At 49.2% G+C, this 14,494-nt stretch overlaps 1 protein-coding gene across 13 annotated transcripts in view; it reads left to right on the top strand.

The window, feature by feature from the left end:
- MCTP2 (multiple C2 and transmembrane domain containing 2) overlaps positions 1-13,894 on the top strand; it is a 526,866-nt gene extending 512,972 nt beyond the window's left edge. For 7 of the 13 annotated variants that reach the window (XM_036232007.1, XM_016123435.2, XM_016123431.2 and 4 more), the window contains 2 exons: positions 3,275-3,384; positions 7,260-9,521. In XM_036232007.1, the coding sequence (XP_036087900.1) occupies positions 3,275-3,384; positions 7,260-7,447 (298 nt within the window). In that variant the 3' untranslated portion in view covers positions 7,448-9,521. The other 6 variants (XM_016123439.2, XM_036232009.1, XR_001594232.2 and 3 more) reach the window with 5 other exon arrangements.
- The last annotated feature ends 600 nt before the right edge of the window (positions 13,895-14,494 follow it).

Raw genomic sequence — 14,494 nt, forward strand, 5'->3', positions numbered from 1 at the left:
CATTCAACGATCAGTTATTGAGGTTCCGGCACCGACTTGGTCTAAGAATGAGAAACGTGTCCATAACAAGGATGATAGCAATATCAACTGATGTCGTGTACCAGCCAGACACTGTCATGAGCCCGTCACGCATGGTAACCTCTTAAAGAAGTTACTTGAAAGAATTGGGTTAGATGATTCCGACAGCTGTGGAGTAAGGATTGTTAGTATCCCCAGTTTACAGATGAGGGAACTGAGGCACAATGTGATTGACTATTGTGGCCCAAGGCCGCACAACTGCTGAGCCACGGAGCTCGGATTCGAACCTGGGCTCCTCACTGCCACACTATGACATCTTCATATTCTAGAGATCCATTTTCTCATGAGGGAGAAGGACAATAATAAGACGATTAGAATTCAGTAGCATCGACGCTGGACGGAGGTCAGACGGGCTGCCGGGGGGAGCTCTGACCAGCCTGGAAAGAGCCGTAGAAGAGGGACAGACGGACAGAGGGCATTTCCGAAGTGGCAACAACTTATCAGCATCTCTGAGGACTGGAAGAGATGGCTGGGCCAGAGCTGACGAATCGGGGCCCCAGCAGGTGGGAGCCCGTTGCCCAGGCTCAACGCCCAAGACCGTGCGAGATCCAGGGAGAGGTGGGAGGTCCAGCGCGGCTATGCCACGGGCGGTGGCCGCCGCAGTGCCTTACGCTGAGGCAGATCGTCCAGGGCCTTTGCGGATGGAAAATAGCAATGAAAAAAAAAAAAAAAAGGCGAGGGGCGTGCCGGCAGCAGGGGGTAAGAGGCTGCGGAGAGGGGCCGGACGGAGGAAGCGAGGACCCGGCTGTTTGGTCAAGCCGCCCCAGTGCCTGGCCGTCTCGCACAGACAAACGCGGCCGTTGTGCAGCGACAATGGTCAAGGAAATGTGTCTGACGGGAGGAGAGGGCAGCGTGATTTAAACAGGCCCCCGCTCCACGGAGCTTCTGAGGGCCAGCTGTGCCCGGCGCAGCTGCGGCGGCCGTGTCCGAGACGCGTTCCCAGCCATGAACAGGGCACTGTTCTGCCCAGCTGCCGCACAGGAAGGCTCGGCTCCCATTAATTCTTTGGCCATTCATCGCCGCAGTGACCTTACAGTTCCTGCTGGACATTCAGGCGGGCGTCATATGTAACTCTGTTGGAATTCCATTGTAACGCAGAGCTTAAGGACCAGGAAAACCTTCACCCAGCTATTGGCAATGAGCAAATGAATAGACTTACATACAACTAGGGGCGCGAGGCCTCCCAGTTGCTGCCGGGGGCACCCCACCATATTGCATGTGCATGGAATAAACTGCTTGCTTTCTTCTACCTGCTAAAATGCCATACAGATTTCAAAGGCACATACACATCAGGCTAAAACATTAATCAAGAGGTAGCATCTCTGTTACCCGAGGCAGCAGGCAGGACGGAGCAGAAGGGCGATTTATATTATCCGTCCTATCACTGTGGAGCGGTGGCTCCAACACTGTGACCTTGAAGGGGTAGAGAGACCTCCACAGGGCAGATGCTGAAACTAACGTAGACGCACGACAGCAAAGTCACCCCCTCAAGCGTTCCGGCTCAGGGCTTCGACGGCACATCCACGGGAAGTCGTGCCTCTCTGGCTAGAAAGCGGCGTTAAGAGATACTGAGCACTGAGAAAGCAGGTGACATGCAGCTTCGATCACGGCGAGGCCCTGGGAAGGGCAGATCCACGTGTCGTGTGTTTAATCTAAGAGAGACAAGTCGGAAGGGGCCCAGAACGCAGGCGGAAAACCTCAGCAGAGGGCCAGGGGCCAGGTGTGGGGCGAGGGCTCACAAGTGGGTGTGGCGACCGCGCCCGCGTGGAAGAGAGGACGCACCGCCGTGCGTTACAGGAGAACAATGCGCAGCCGCGGAGATCCGGTCGTCTCCGTTTTCGGGCAGAGGCGTCGGAGGACTCCATTCGTCCCAGCCTGGGGGGTGAGGAAGGTGACGGTTCCATCGACGCGCAGTGGTCACCTAGGGGGACGGCCTAGAGGAGGACCGCCCTCCCCCTCACCACACTTGGTCACAACCAGTTTGGTCTCGTGCTCTAAAATTTTGAAAATGCTATTCTTAGGACATGATAGTGAACTTGAATCGTTGCATGAACGGAAGGAGTTCATCGATCTTTTTTTCCCATCGATGGAAAGGTTTGGCTCATTTGTCTCACTACTGTCCAAATCAGGGATTCCCTTCTTAGAATTAAGGGAGTTCTCAAGTCAGGATGATGGGAAAAGTCTGCGAACACATGTAAGAAATCGTTTGCCTTCAGGATGAAGAGCGTTGGCCCTGTGCGCTGCTCCGCGGTAAAGGGGAGAGAGGGCCTGGCGAGGCCTGGCGTGGTGGAGGAGTTAGATGTGGCGTCCAGGCCGGGGGCTCCCAGGCAGCACGGGACGGTGCTGGCGAGCACCCTTCTCTCTCCCAGGCTCTTCGACAGAGGGCCTTCAGCACGTCACCCTTAAGCACGGGTCAATAGACAAGCGTGTGCGTGAGGGTGGAGACCAGGAAGGAGGAAGAGTCTCGGCACTCACAGGGCCCTTCCAAGGTCACGGGTTTACAGATCACGTTCTGGGACCGCGCAAACTTCCCACGGTGCGTTGTTCAGTTCCGCATCCCGTGTTCTGGATCTCCATTTCCACACGAGTCAGCGTAGGTGTTAGATGCAGCTAAAGGAGCCCGGGCCCCGTGAGCCTGTGCGGCAGCAGCACCAGCGTGATCCGTGGCTTGGTCTATAGTCACATGCGCCCCCCGCCCCCGCCACCCCCATTTCAGGGCACTGTTCATCTTCTGCGGGAAATGAGTCTGGAAATCCGAAATATGTTGCTAGAAAACACAAAAGCGCTAAAACACTGTGATAACGGCCTTCCTTTCCTAAATATTTACTGGCATCTGCACGTTAGTTGAGAGGGAAGTATCGACTCTCAAGTGACCTAAAGTGACCCCTGGTTTTGAAGATCTTTGTGCATAAGCCATCACGACAATATTGCAGCGTCTAATCACTGTTGAGAGCCAAAGCCTCCTCTTGGGAACAGCCAGTTCCAAGAAGTTCAGTGGCGTTTGGTCCGGTGACCCCCCGAAGGAGGGTTTCCAGCACCCAAGCATTCTGGCCAACTTTCGTCTCCAGGTTTGTAGAGAGACGTGTCCGGTGGATCGTTCCCCCTTGTGTGACTGAGAAATGGGCGTGGCAGGGTGAATGCGTGTGGGCGGCCGCTGCGGCCTCCGGAGCCTGACGCCGGTGTGGTCTGTCCGCAGCACGTTCAACTGGACGGTGCCGTTCCTCTCCCTCCTGGCCTGCCTGGTCCTGGCGGCCGCCGCCGCCACGCTGTACCTCGTCCCGCTTCGGTGCATCGTTCTGGTCTGGGGTAAGTCCCGCTCGGCCGTTTGGCTAGCAGTCCGTCTCAGGTAAGGCCCGCTCACTCCTTCTTAAAGGGCGGCCATGAACTTTGAATGCGCTCCTGTTGGCGACTAAGCGTGGAATTAAAGAGCGCGCACGGGGGACCGGAACTCGCAGGACCGCCCCGGAAAGGCCCGTGGTGTGATCAGGCGGCACGGCCGTTCGTAGGGCTCTCGCGTGACTGCGATGGAGCAACAGTGGGATCGTGCGTGGGATTTCCCTTTGGCTGTCACAGTCACAAGTTCTCTTGAATGATAGATTGCGCGGCCCGGTGATTTTGAGGAAACACTGTTCTTCAGGCAGGGAGCAAACACCCGTACCTTGCTCTTTATATTTCGTAAAAGTAGCCAGGTTGCTCCTGACACGTCATCTCTCCTGGAGGAGAAACTAACCCGACCCAGTGCCGAAATGCAGAAGCAGTCAGGGGAGAGGAAGGGGCCCTCAGTGGTCACGTAACCGGGGCTGCAAAGGAGAGGAAGCCACCCTGTACCCAGGGCAATGGCGTGCCCGTGTAAAGTCCGGCCGCTTTTAAAAGGCAGGAACAAAAACAGCGAACTGGAAATAAGTTTTGTGACTCAATTTACTATGCCGGCCAGCAACTGGACAAAACTCGAGCAGCTCCGTGCTTTGCGAACGTTCGCATCTGTTGCCGGGCGGGCTGGGGGCCGATCCGAGGAGAGCCCGCCGCGGCAAAGCGGTTGCCGGAGAAGCCGTCGGCACGTCTTCCCCTTCTTCACGGGAGCTCGCGTCAGTCGGGTTTTTATTACTCGGCTCCTGTGACAAGTGCTGAGTCTTCAGCCATCGTCACTATCAGGGATCTTGAGAGGTGAAGGTGTTCCAAGAGGTTACTAAGAGGAGGCACCGTGATGACGTGCATTCAACTTTTTTTTTTTCCTAGTTTTATTTTATTAGTTTTAAGTATATTATAGTACATTATTGGTTAGCCACGATAGAAAACAGTCTGGAGGTGTCTCAAAAAATTAGAAATGGGTGCATTCACCGTTAAGTAAAAGCTGAGAGTGTGAAAATGTAGGGTAAAAGCTACCACCTTTCTAAAACCATTACGTGTGGATCTTGTCACAGGGAACCCACGAAAGTAGAATCCCGATGTCAAACAAAGCTAGACCTAGATATTCAGAAATGGGAAACGTCATAGGGATGTTGAGTAACTTCTAAAATCTAAGAAGTAGACCATCTTAGGAGAGCACAATCCATTGGTTCTCTGTTTTGTCCAGGAGAAGAAACCATGACTTAGTCAACTTTGCATCTCTCGATAGCACAGTACCTCTTACATGGAAGGTACTCATATAAATACCTGAAAAACTGTGCTATGATTCTGTTTCAAGTGGTTATTCTCCAGAGGCCATATGTATAAAGCAGCCATTCAATTTTTCCTCTCTGACTTTCTCCAGGTGATTTTTTTTTTTTTTTTGACTGACGGGCTCATTCTGCTCCACCAATATATTCTATCTATGACCTGAGACCATTAAGTAATCCCTTGGTATTTGGACCCCACTTACTTTTTTTTGGGGGGGGGCTATAACTAAAAACCCACTGCAGATGTGCCCTCTGTCTCTCTGTGTTGTGTAGGTTAAAAATCTGAACATACGCTACTGGATAAGGCCACAACTTCCGAGCTCATATGCGTGATCACGTGCCTAGTAATTAGTGCAAAGTCCCCTCTGTCACCACCTCCGTTGTCTTGGCTTATTCACATCTGCAGTGATGATGGTGCGATTTCAGGTTACAGAATCCTCTTGCCTGCGTGGTCCAGTGTGATTCTCCTGGAACCTAGGGCAGGTCTTTATTATTCAGATTTTAACGTGAGAAAGCCGAGGCACAGGAGTGGTAGGTGATGTGCCTGAAGCCACACGGCCAATACACGGCGAAGCCAGAACCAGGGCTCAGTATTCTTCCTGCCCCATAGCCTTTGTCCTTGACCCTCTGGCCCCGTGAAGACGACCAGGCACGTGCATGGCGCCCTGTTGACACGCGATCTCACGCAGTTACTGACATTGGAGCCTGCAACGCCTTAGAAAAAGTAAGATAAGCTTTTGAAGCATGCACTCCGAGTGCCTTATAATTTTTATTCTAACTCAGTTTTTCGAGCATAGACAGTCTCAGTGCATTGTGGACTACTTCTGCCCTTATTGGTGCATTCGAGCTACTGTGCAGGTTTATAATCTTCTCAGTAACTAAGAATGCAGTGTTTTGATCGGCTGCGATATTATCCCTGCCTTGCTGTTCATTGTAAAGACTCCAGATGCGCACACTATATATAATTAACAATAGAAGCTATATCTTTCCTCAATATGTCTTTGTCTCCCTTTATCATTTTGCCTCGTCTGCTTTCTTTTGCCAAAAAGCCCATGCTACAATTAATGTCTTTAGAATAACACAGTGAGATTTTAGTTTAAAGGAAGCCTGGGAGAAATTTGAGCTGAAACATGAAGCTCGCTTTGGGGTAGAGGGAAGAAAGACAGTACGGCTTTGACTTGAGAGCACAGGATCGTTGGCAAGAAGTCTTCCCAGACCGACCACCAAGCTACCGTTTACTCGTGGGCAATGGCTGGCTGCCGTTTGCGAAGCAGATGCAAAGTCGACCCCCTCTAAAGAAACGTCTGGAGGTTGGCATTGTGTCAGGTACAATGCCATGCAGGAAGTCCCATCTTTAGATGAAAGCAAAATGATAGTTAATGAGATAAGAAAAAACATCAGACCTTGCACGGGTTGGGGGCAGTCGAACGGCTAAACGTTACCTTGGCTTCAGAGTAGGAGCCACTCAGGGCTAACACCTCAGGTGAGGCTGCATTCCGCATTACCCGGACTGGCAAGGTCTTCAGACATGCTCCTTGGTAAACGAGCGCTCTGTGGCGAAACTTCGGAAGGCTGCTCAGTCTTCCAGCTTCTGAAACTCAGCACAAAAAAGGGCTGACATATGGTGAAAATACCCTAGTTCGTGAGCTCTGGGTACAGGCAAGGAGCAGAGTAATGGACAAAGGGTGGTTAGAGGAGGTCCCCTCTGATAAGGAAACCACGGGCAGAGCTCGTCCTGGATGTCCCCAAGCTCCCAAGGCGCAGCCACCAGAGACATCTGAGACGTTGAACTCTCTTCTCGTCATCCTTGTCCCGGCCAAAATTAGCCCGAACGCCATTGCCTAGACAAACCCACGCACCAGTGTTGTGGCCCATAAATTAAGTTAGCAACCATAGTAAGATAATTTTCCAATAATAACTCTTCACAGTTTCCTGCAGCCTCAAAGTACAGTCAACATGTCAAGTTCTGTTCTGCAGTGAGCCAAGAGAAACCTGTGAAAACGAGTCGGAGGGGGGGAAGATAGATTTCTGCAGCTTCTCTTTAACAGCAGAAAAACAACTCCCGCCCCACACCCCCCACTGCCACATCTGGTCCAGAGCCCCCAAGCAGAGGCTTGTTTGGGCTAATGAAGGCCTCTTCCCACCTGGGACGTCTGTGTCCCTAGCAGAGGAGGCTGTTAATCAGTGTGGCCCACAAACGCAGCGAGCTCCACGGTTTGGGTGTGTGTTTCTGCCGCCCCGCCGCTGGGACCGTAATGGGGTTTTCACAGCTGAAGAAGGCAGAGCCGCTCCCCGGCATCCCCCCTTCCTCCCTCCAAGAACAGGCATTTGTCATGATTCCGCATGACAGCAGCGTGGGCATGGCTCGAGGTCCAGTAATTGTTTTCACACTAATTTTTACTTGTGAACGCTGCTCCCCCACCCCCCGACCCCCAGTTAGGTGAGTTTTTAAAGAGATGATAGACGATAGACAGACAGACGGACGGACAGACAGATAAAAAGATCTCCCACGTTTCTGTTTTTCAGGCATAAATAAATTTACTAAGAAGCTTCGAAACCCCTACGCCATCGACAATAACGAACTCCTGGACTTCCTCTCCAGGGTTCCGTCTGATGTTCAGAAGGTATGTAATGAGCGGTCGCCACCAGCGGCGGCCCCAGCACGGAAGCGTGGCCAGCCTCAGAGCCCGGGGACCACGAGGCTGTGCCTGTGATTAACTGAGATAAAGAATCAGGAAATCCTTAAAGAGGACCGGCTTGCAGGGAGGTGGCGAGAGAACCTTTGTCCCAAGCATGAGATGATTGGGGAAAATTATCCCGAAAAAGAGCTACTTAAGAATGACCGGGGACTCACGCCGCGCGGCGATAATGTGGTGGTGGTTGTCCCTGTGCTGACTGCCTGCCCCCCCCAAAGGGAATGAGAGGGGCTCGGCGAGTGGGAGCCGGTGCGAGCCACAGCCGGGGGGCGCCCGCTTATTTTTCTTCTCTTCCGCATGGCAGGCGTTTTATGGGAAGTAAGGGACAAAAGGATTAATCTTTTCATTCTTGTTTGCCCCGATTATCTCCCCAGCCTTCCTTCTATCTCTTTCCCTCTGAAGACTTAGAGATGCTTAGGGCAAAGCCCCCACTTACGTTAATACACAGAGAGGCCAAGGCGGCGTGAAATGATTTGAGATCAATCAGAGGTATTATTCACAGGTAATGGTCACTTAGTCCAGCGGCGTCCAGTTTCTGTGGCTGCGGGGAGATTAGCCATGGCAACAATGCCAGGAAGCCCCATTCGGCGGCTCGATCCGAGCCCCGCACATCAGGCCGCCGTGAACCCAGAGGAAGGGGGGTCGGGCAGCAGTATCTGGGATGCAGTCGATGGGAGACCATAGCACGAGATAGCGTGACGGCCGGAGACGCGATCCCTCGTTATCGGAGAGAGCCCCGAATCAGATACCGATTTTCGTCTCTGAGCCACTGTGACGTAATTGGCTCCCTGGAAGCTCTGGGCGGCTTACGGGGACATCGGGCTGAAGGGCCCGAGAGTTTCTTTCCCCTTCGTCCCAAGTCCTAGAGATTAAAATAGACTCCATGATGCTATATTCCTTTAACCGTCATTTTACGATATGATTATCTATTAAAGTGCATTCTGTAAGTGCGAGTCCCTCCTTAACATTTGCACTGCACGGTTATAAAGTAGTCACCTGGCCCTTGCTTGTTCTGCATTGAAGACTGACAGGCATCTCATCCCCTGCTCCCCCACGGGGCCATCACAAAACACTCTTAAGGAAAGCGTGCTTTTTTTTCTTTTTTTTCCCCTTTTTTTTTTTTTTTTACCTATATGCTTTCTACCAAGTGCAGCTCAGCTTATGTGATGGGCCAGGTGTCCTTAGGGAGTGTGGCATAAATGCTCAAAGTCCTGAATGCATGTGATCTGCTCCCCAATCCTTTAACAAAGCCATTCCACCATCAGCCCATCAAAGCTCACACACCAAAGCAATAAATAGGATTGCAACGCAGCATCACTTGAGTGGCGGTGCGAGGTTCTGCCTGGGTCCTTCCAGAGTGCAAATTGCCACTGAGCCCCTTCGCCTCGAGGACTGTCTGTGCCCAGTGTAGCCACCAGCCTGCAGCGCCGTCCTCCAGCGGGAGCTGGGGGAGCAAGGGGACACGCGGCCACAGAGCACTGGGGGGAGCTTGTGCGAGAATCCAGCGAGACCCTCCGTGTGTCGCCAGGAGCACTGTCTGTGCCGCGGGGGACTCCCCCACTCTCGTATTTATCACAGATGTTTTAGCCATTACTTTAGAAATGAAATTCATTTTCAAGAGAAATCTATATAAGTCTGGGGCCAGTATCAATTTCAGCATTATTTCCCTCCCTGGCAAAATAAATGTGTATAATTTGCAGAGATTTTTCTCCCCAACATTTTAGATACCTTTAAATGGATAATTCTGAGTCAGTTGCTGTATCATATCCTAAGATAAACATTCCCAAGAGGGCGCATTAAGCTTACTTATGGTGGAAACGGGCACACAGAACTGAAACCCTCTAGCCGCGCGGAGAGCAGGTAGAACCCCATGCATCTCATTAGAAAAATCTGCTTTTAATATTTTGGTTTCGAGAAATGATGCATGACTTCTCAAATCCTTCCTGTAATTAATCCCTCCATGTTCCTGTGTTTAGAAAATGATTCATTACCTTTGAACCTTCCTTCCTTTGCCTCGGCGGGTCCTGAGGGAGCCATTAACGCACACCGCGGCCAGCTAGGGTTACCATCCCGCCCGCGTCACGCCTGTTTGTTTTCACAGGTGCAGTACGCGGAGCTGAGACCCTGCGGCAGCCAGAGCCCCCTTCGCAAGAAGCGCAGCGGGCTCTAGGGCACGGCTTCGGACGCCGGCGCCTCCTCTGTGTGCGGGTGATTAGACCAATACCATCGCTCCCTCAGTGGTACCCGTGGTGTCATTGTGAAATGCGTGTCGCGTGGCGCCCTGTCTGTACCCCACCCCTCCTTCAAGTGCACAGGTGTACACACACGTGCACACTCACACACATATGCGCGCACACACACACACGCGCGCGCGGGTGCACCCACATGCATGGGTGTCCTCGTTGCACAGCGGGTCAGCCCGGCAAAGAGAGACCGAAAGACGAGCATCCCTCCTCGTCCAGGAGACGGAGCAGGGCCGCCGGGGGTCTGAGCATCCTCGGAAACAGCCGGCAGGCCACTTGGGTCCGAAAGTGACTTGGGACTCGTTTTCACGCCTCCGGCAGATTCTCGTGACGATTCGCTTGTTTTCACTCCCCAGCCCCACACGCCTCTCGGACGATTGTTCCTGTGAGTCAGCTTTTCTTTCTATTTTCCCTCTGAGCTAACGAGTCTTTGATAGCCACTACATACTCAGATAATCTATATTACAAACGGAGTTTTAAGTAATCACCAGGACCGATTAGCCCAAGTCTCTGCGAATCGCCCAGTCATGGTTACCGAAGACATATATACAGAATTTCAGTGAACTAGTCGGTGCTGGACCCCAGCCTCCATCACGGTCTGGTGCTGGCAGCGGCTGCCCCGGGAAGGGCCAAAGGGAGCCCTCACCCAAAAAGCGAAGGTTTCACGAAAGTATTTGGTTGCCTTAAAACACCGTTTTTTCCTATTTTACTTTTTGTCAGTTTTCAAAATAAAATGTCAATGTTATGGCTTCAGGAGGAAGGGGGAAGGAAGGAACGAATGAATTCTGAGGCTGTTTAGAAAGCTAAAGTCTGAGGGGCAAGGGACTGAAAACCGAGGCCTCTTCCCTGATCATCACAACCACTTCCTTTGCCTGCATTTTTGAACAGAAAGTAAAAATACTTCAGCGGCCCAAATCGATCTCTTGTTCCTCTTACCGGCATATGAAGTCACCCATAATAAAAATATAACTCAGAGCCCCATCCTAGCAAACCCCACCATTTCACAGCAATGCACCCTCCAAGCAGAAATCCCAACTTTGCGCATATATATGATGTATGCACATTTCTTTCTGTTGAAATGACATGTGAGTTGTAAAGACTATATTTTGTTGACACATACTTTGTATGTGCAGTTATATATGTGTGTATGTATATAATATATGTATGTATTGTAAAGAAAAGTTGAGGTAAAGAGACCTGATTTAATAGCGAGGCTTTTTTTTTTTCCCCCTCCCTCTTTGGGTTGTAATTTAATAATCTTCAAACAAAATGTTTATGAAAAATGCCAAAGATTCTAAACCTTATCATCCCGTGTCTGTTTTTCTTCATATTATATCTTCCCGGGTTGCTTTCTGGCTGAGCCAGATTTCTGCATGATTTGATTTACTTCAAGTTAATGAAGCTGGCTAGAAAGGAGTCTTGCAGAAATTATAAAAGCTCCAGTAAATCTCTTAGTTGTACATACAATAGATACCCAGGAACCTCTTTTGTTAAACCAGTTACTCAATCTTCTGTGTAAACAATGGCTCATTGTCTCACTCCCAACTATCATCTAGTTTATCATAGTCTGTCATTTTGTAACGACCCAAGTCAGACATTTTTAAACAGACATGTGAGATCTGATCAGTCATTTGAATGAAAACTTTCAGCAGCAAAATAACCCCTTATTTATTTAAAAGTGGAACCAATACTTTATTGTTGTTCTCTTTCTATAGAATCTCAAAATGAAATAATTTGCCTGACAAGGCAGGCGTCATTAGTTAGACTTATTTTCTCTGTAGCCCAACTGAAGTTCTCTGTGTTAAGTTTAGGCCACAAACAGCCTCCGGGATGCAATGACGGGACCAAGTCAACCTTTAATAAGCTGCGTGTGGAAAACAATTAATTGATAAAGTGGACACCGGATGCCAAAAACGAATGTTAGTTGTGGAATGTGAAGACTTATACAGGTCATCAGAAACTTGTATGAAAGAGTCCAGAACGCTTTAGGTAAAATGTGTGCATTACGGACCCACACTGCGATAATTAAAGATAATTTAGGAAGATCGAAGTTTCGCCAAACTCTCGTGCTTCTCTTCTCAAACGTCACACGCCCGTTTCCGGCCCTGCCTGGACGACTGCAGGCGTCTGTACCTCGGCAGGTCAGAAACTCACCCTTCCCCCGCCCTCCGTGTCTTCAAGGCTCCCGACGCCCTCGTCTCCTTCCAGCTTCTTTATTCTCCTCGTCAGCACTGGCATCTTCCGGGCTGGGGGGCCCTGGCCGCCCCCCTTTTGGTTCCTCATGCCCTTTCCCCCATCTCACAATCCACGAAACGTGGCGGATCCAGTGCTGACGAGGTATCTTGCCCATTTCCGGTTGCCCCCACCCTAGTCGCTGAGGCCTCGGGACCCTCTCGCGAATCATGGCCGTGGCGCCAGTTCCATCATGCCAGGCTAATCCTCACTTAGACTGTTCTTTTCACTGAGAATACTTCCTTCTCAGTTTCTGTGTATCCGACTCTCCTTCAGAACTTTCAAAAGTGTCCTGCCCCCGGCTGGCTTTCTTAGTTCTTTGGCTGGATGAGATTCTGTCCCTTTTCGTTCCCACATCTTGTGTATCTTTCCAGCATCTGCCATTTTCTGCTATCGCTCATAGTTATCAGAGGCCTCGACCCCCTGCTCTCCTCCGCAGGATAGCCCATCCTGTCTGGCATCTAATAGACACCCTGTCAACATGTGTTTAAGTGACCGAGTCACAGATGACTTTTCTTTCCCTACCCTGTCATGTGTGACTCTCAGAACCGAAGGCTGAGCTCTGTAGATTAGTGTGGTCTAGCCTAGGAAATGATTTCTTGCATGAAATGCAAAGCTTATATTGTGTGATATTATTTATAAGCTCTGGTAATAATATCTGTGAGCCGTAGAACGATTTTTGATTCTTTTTCTTGTCATTTATCATTGGTAGTCTAGCTGAACAAAACCGGCTACATTCTTTTGATAGAGCCAGACATTAAACAGATGCTTTCGAGTAGTGGTATAACATTCTCGAGTTTTAAAAAGCACATTCCGGCTGCAGTGGGTAGGCGAGCGATTATGAATGTTCAGCGAAGAGCCAGTTGTAGAACTGCTGATCAGTTGACGGTGGCCTGGGCTTTCAAATAGTGGCACTGGAAAAAGAGAAAAAAAAAATGTACATAAGTGAAACCGGGAGATGGTTACGGGATAAAGTGAGCAGGACGCAACAGGCACTTGACTGGGGTAGAGGAGGGAGGAGAGTCACGGGCGACTGCCAGTCCTCTCATCCCCGGGCCTAGGAACACGGCGTTGCCGTTCGCTGAGGGCGGGAGTTGTGGGAGCCGCCATGGGGGGAACCGCATGGTCACGGTTTTCGATGGTGTTGAACTTGCAGTGCCCGAGAAGCCTCTAACTGGGGACGTCAAAGAGGTAAATGAACATGTGGATGGATAGGTAGCAAAGAGAATAAATGCACCGTGCTCGAGAGAGAGATACTTAAGGGCCGACATTCACAGAAGTCGATGGAGGCTACATGTTTCAGGAGTTTGAACTCGGCACTCAAAGTCGGGTGAGTAAAGATGAGTCAGCTGAGAGTGTAACTGGAAGTAGAATTAGAGAGGAGACAAAGTTCCACTAGGAGGAGAGGAGACAGTGCAGAAGCTAGGAGGAGAGGAAGTCTGTGGGAGAAAATTACTAAGGAAAAAAAGTAGTCGAGTCATGAGCTCAGTGTACGCCTATTAGCTACAAGAAAATCCTTCATGTGCGTGAGATGGAGTTAACCATATTTATTATTTAAAACTATGCACTGTCGAAACCCACCTCTCCTTTATGTGGTATTCATCTTAACTTTTATGGCAGCCGAATGGTTGAAAAATTGAAATAGAATATCTTCTGAAAATATTATGAGTAGTCAATTGATGATTGAAAATTGAAGGGTCACTTCTAAAGAATGGCTTTATTTTAAGCTTGCTACTTCTTTATATAGGTTTCTTTTTTTTTTTTTAATAAAGCCTGCCATTTTGTTCTGGCATTTTAATGTAATGATTTACTTGGGGAAAATAGATCGTCAAGCATATAAGAATAGTTAACATTTTATAACACCAAATGCCAGGTGCTTTCTAAGTACTGTAAATGTAATAGCTCTTTTAATACTAAAAAAAAAAATACAAAATTTCTCTAAATACAATAGGAAAAAAAGCCCCACCAACTCTGAAATCGCAAAAAAAAAGACAAACAAACAAACAAAAAAACAGTTTTCTACACATTTTATGAGGCCAGCATAATCCTCATTCCCAAATGCAAACAAGGTGGTACAAGAATGGAAAATTACTTTACAAAATTCCTTATGAATGTAGATGAGAGCTACATAAACCTCTACACTGAAAAAATAATGAGAGGAAGAAAATAAATAAAGGAATTCATGGATTAGAAGATTCACTATATTAAGATGTCAATAGATTGAATGTAAACCCAATAAAAATTATAAGCCTTTTGCAGAAAAGAATCAGCTGATTTTAAAATGCATCTGGAGACACAGCAAGAGTTCAAGACTAGCCAAAGCCATCTTGCAGGTTATTAACACTAGCAGAGACGAAGATGTGTTATAAAGCTATTGTAACTAAGACAGTGTGGTGTTGGACAAGAAGTAGCAAAGACCAGAAGCAGACTCACGTGCATTCCGGTAACCTGTGGCGTAATTTATGTCAAAAGTAACGTAGCTGCAGCGCATAAGAAAAAGACATTTTTGGAAAATAATGCTGGATCACTTTAGTATCCATGCACATAAAATGAATCTTGACCTATTCCCTCTACTATTCAAAGAAATCAA

Source organism: Rousettus aegyptiacus, unplaced genomic scaffold (assembly GCF_014176215.1).
Source record: "Rousettus aegyptiacus isolate mRouAeg1 unplaced genomic scaffold, mRouAeg1.p scaffold_m13_p_14, whole genome shotgun sequence".
NCBI classification, from domain to species: Eukaryota; Metazoa; Chordata; class Mammalia; order Chiroptera; family Pteropodidae; genus Rousettus; species Rousettus aegyptiacus.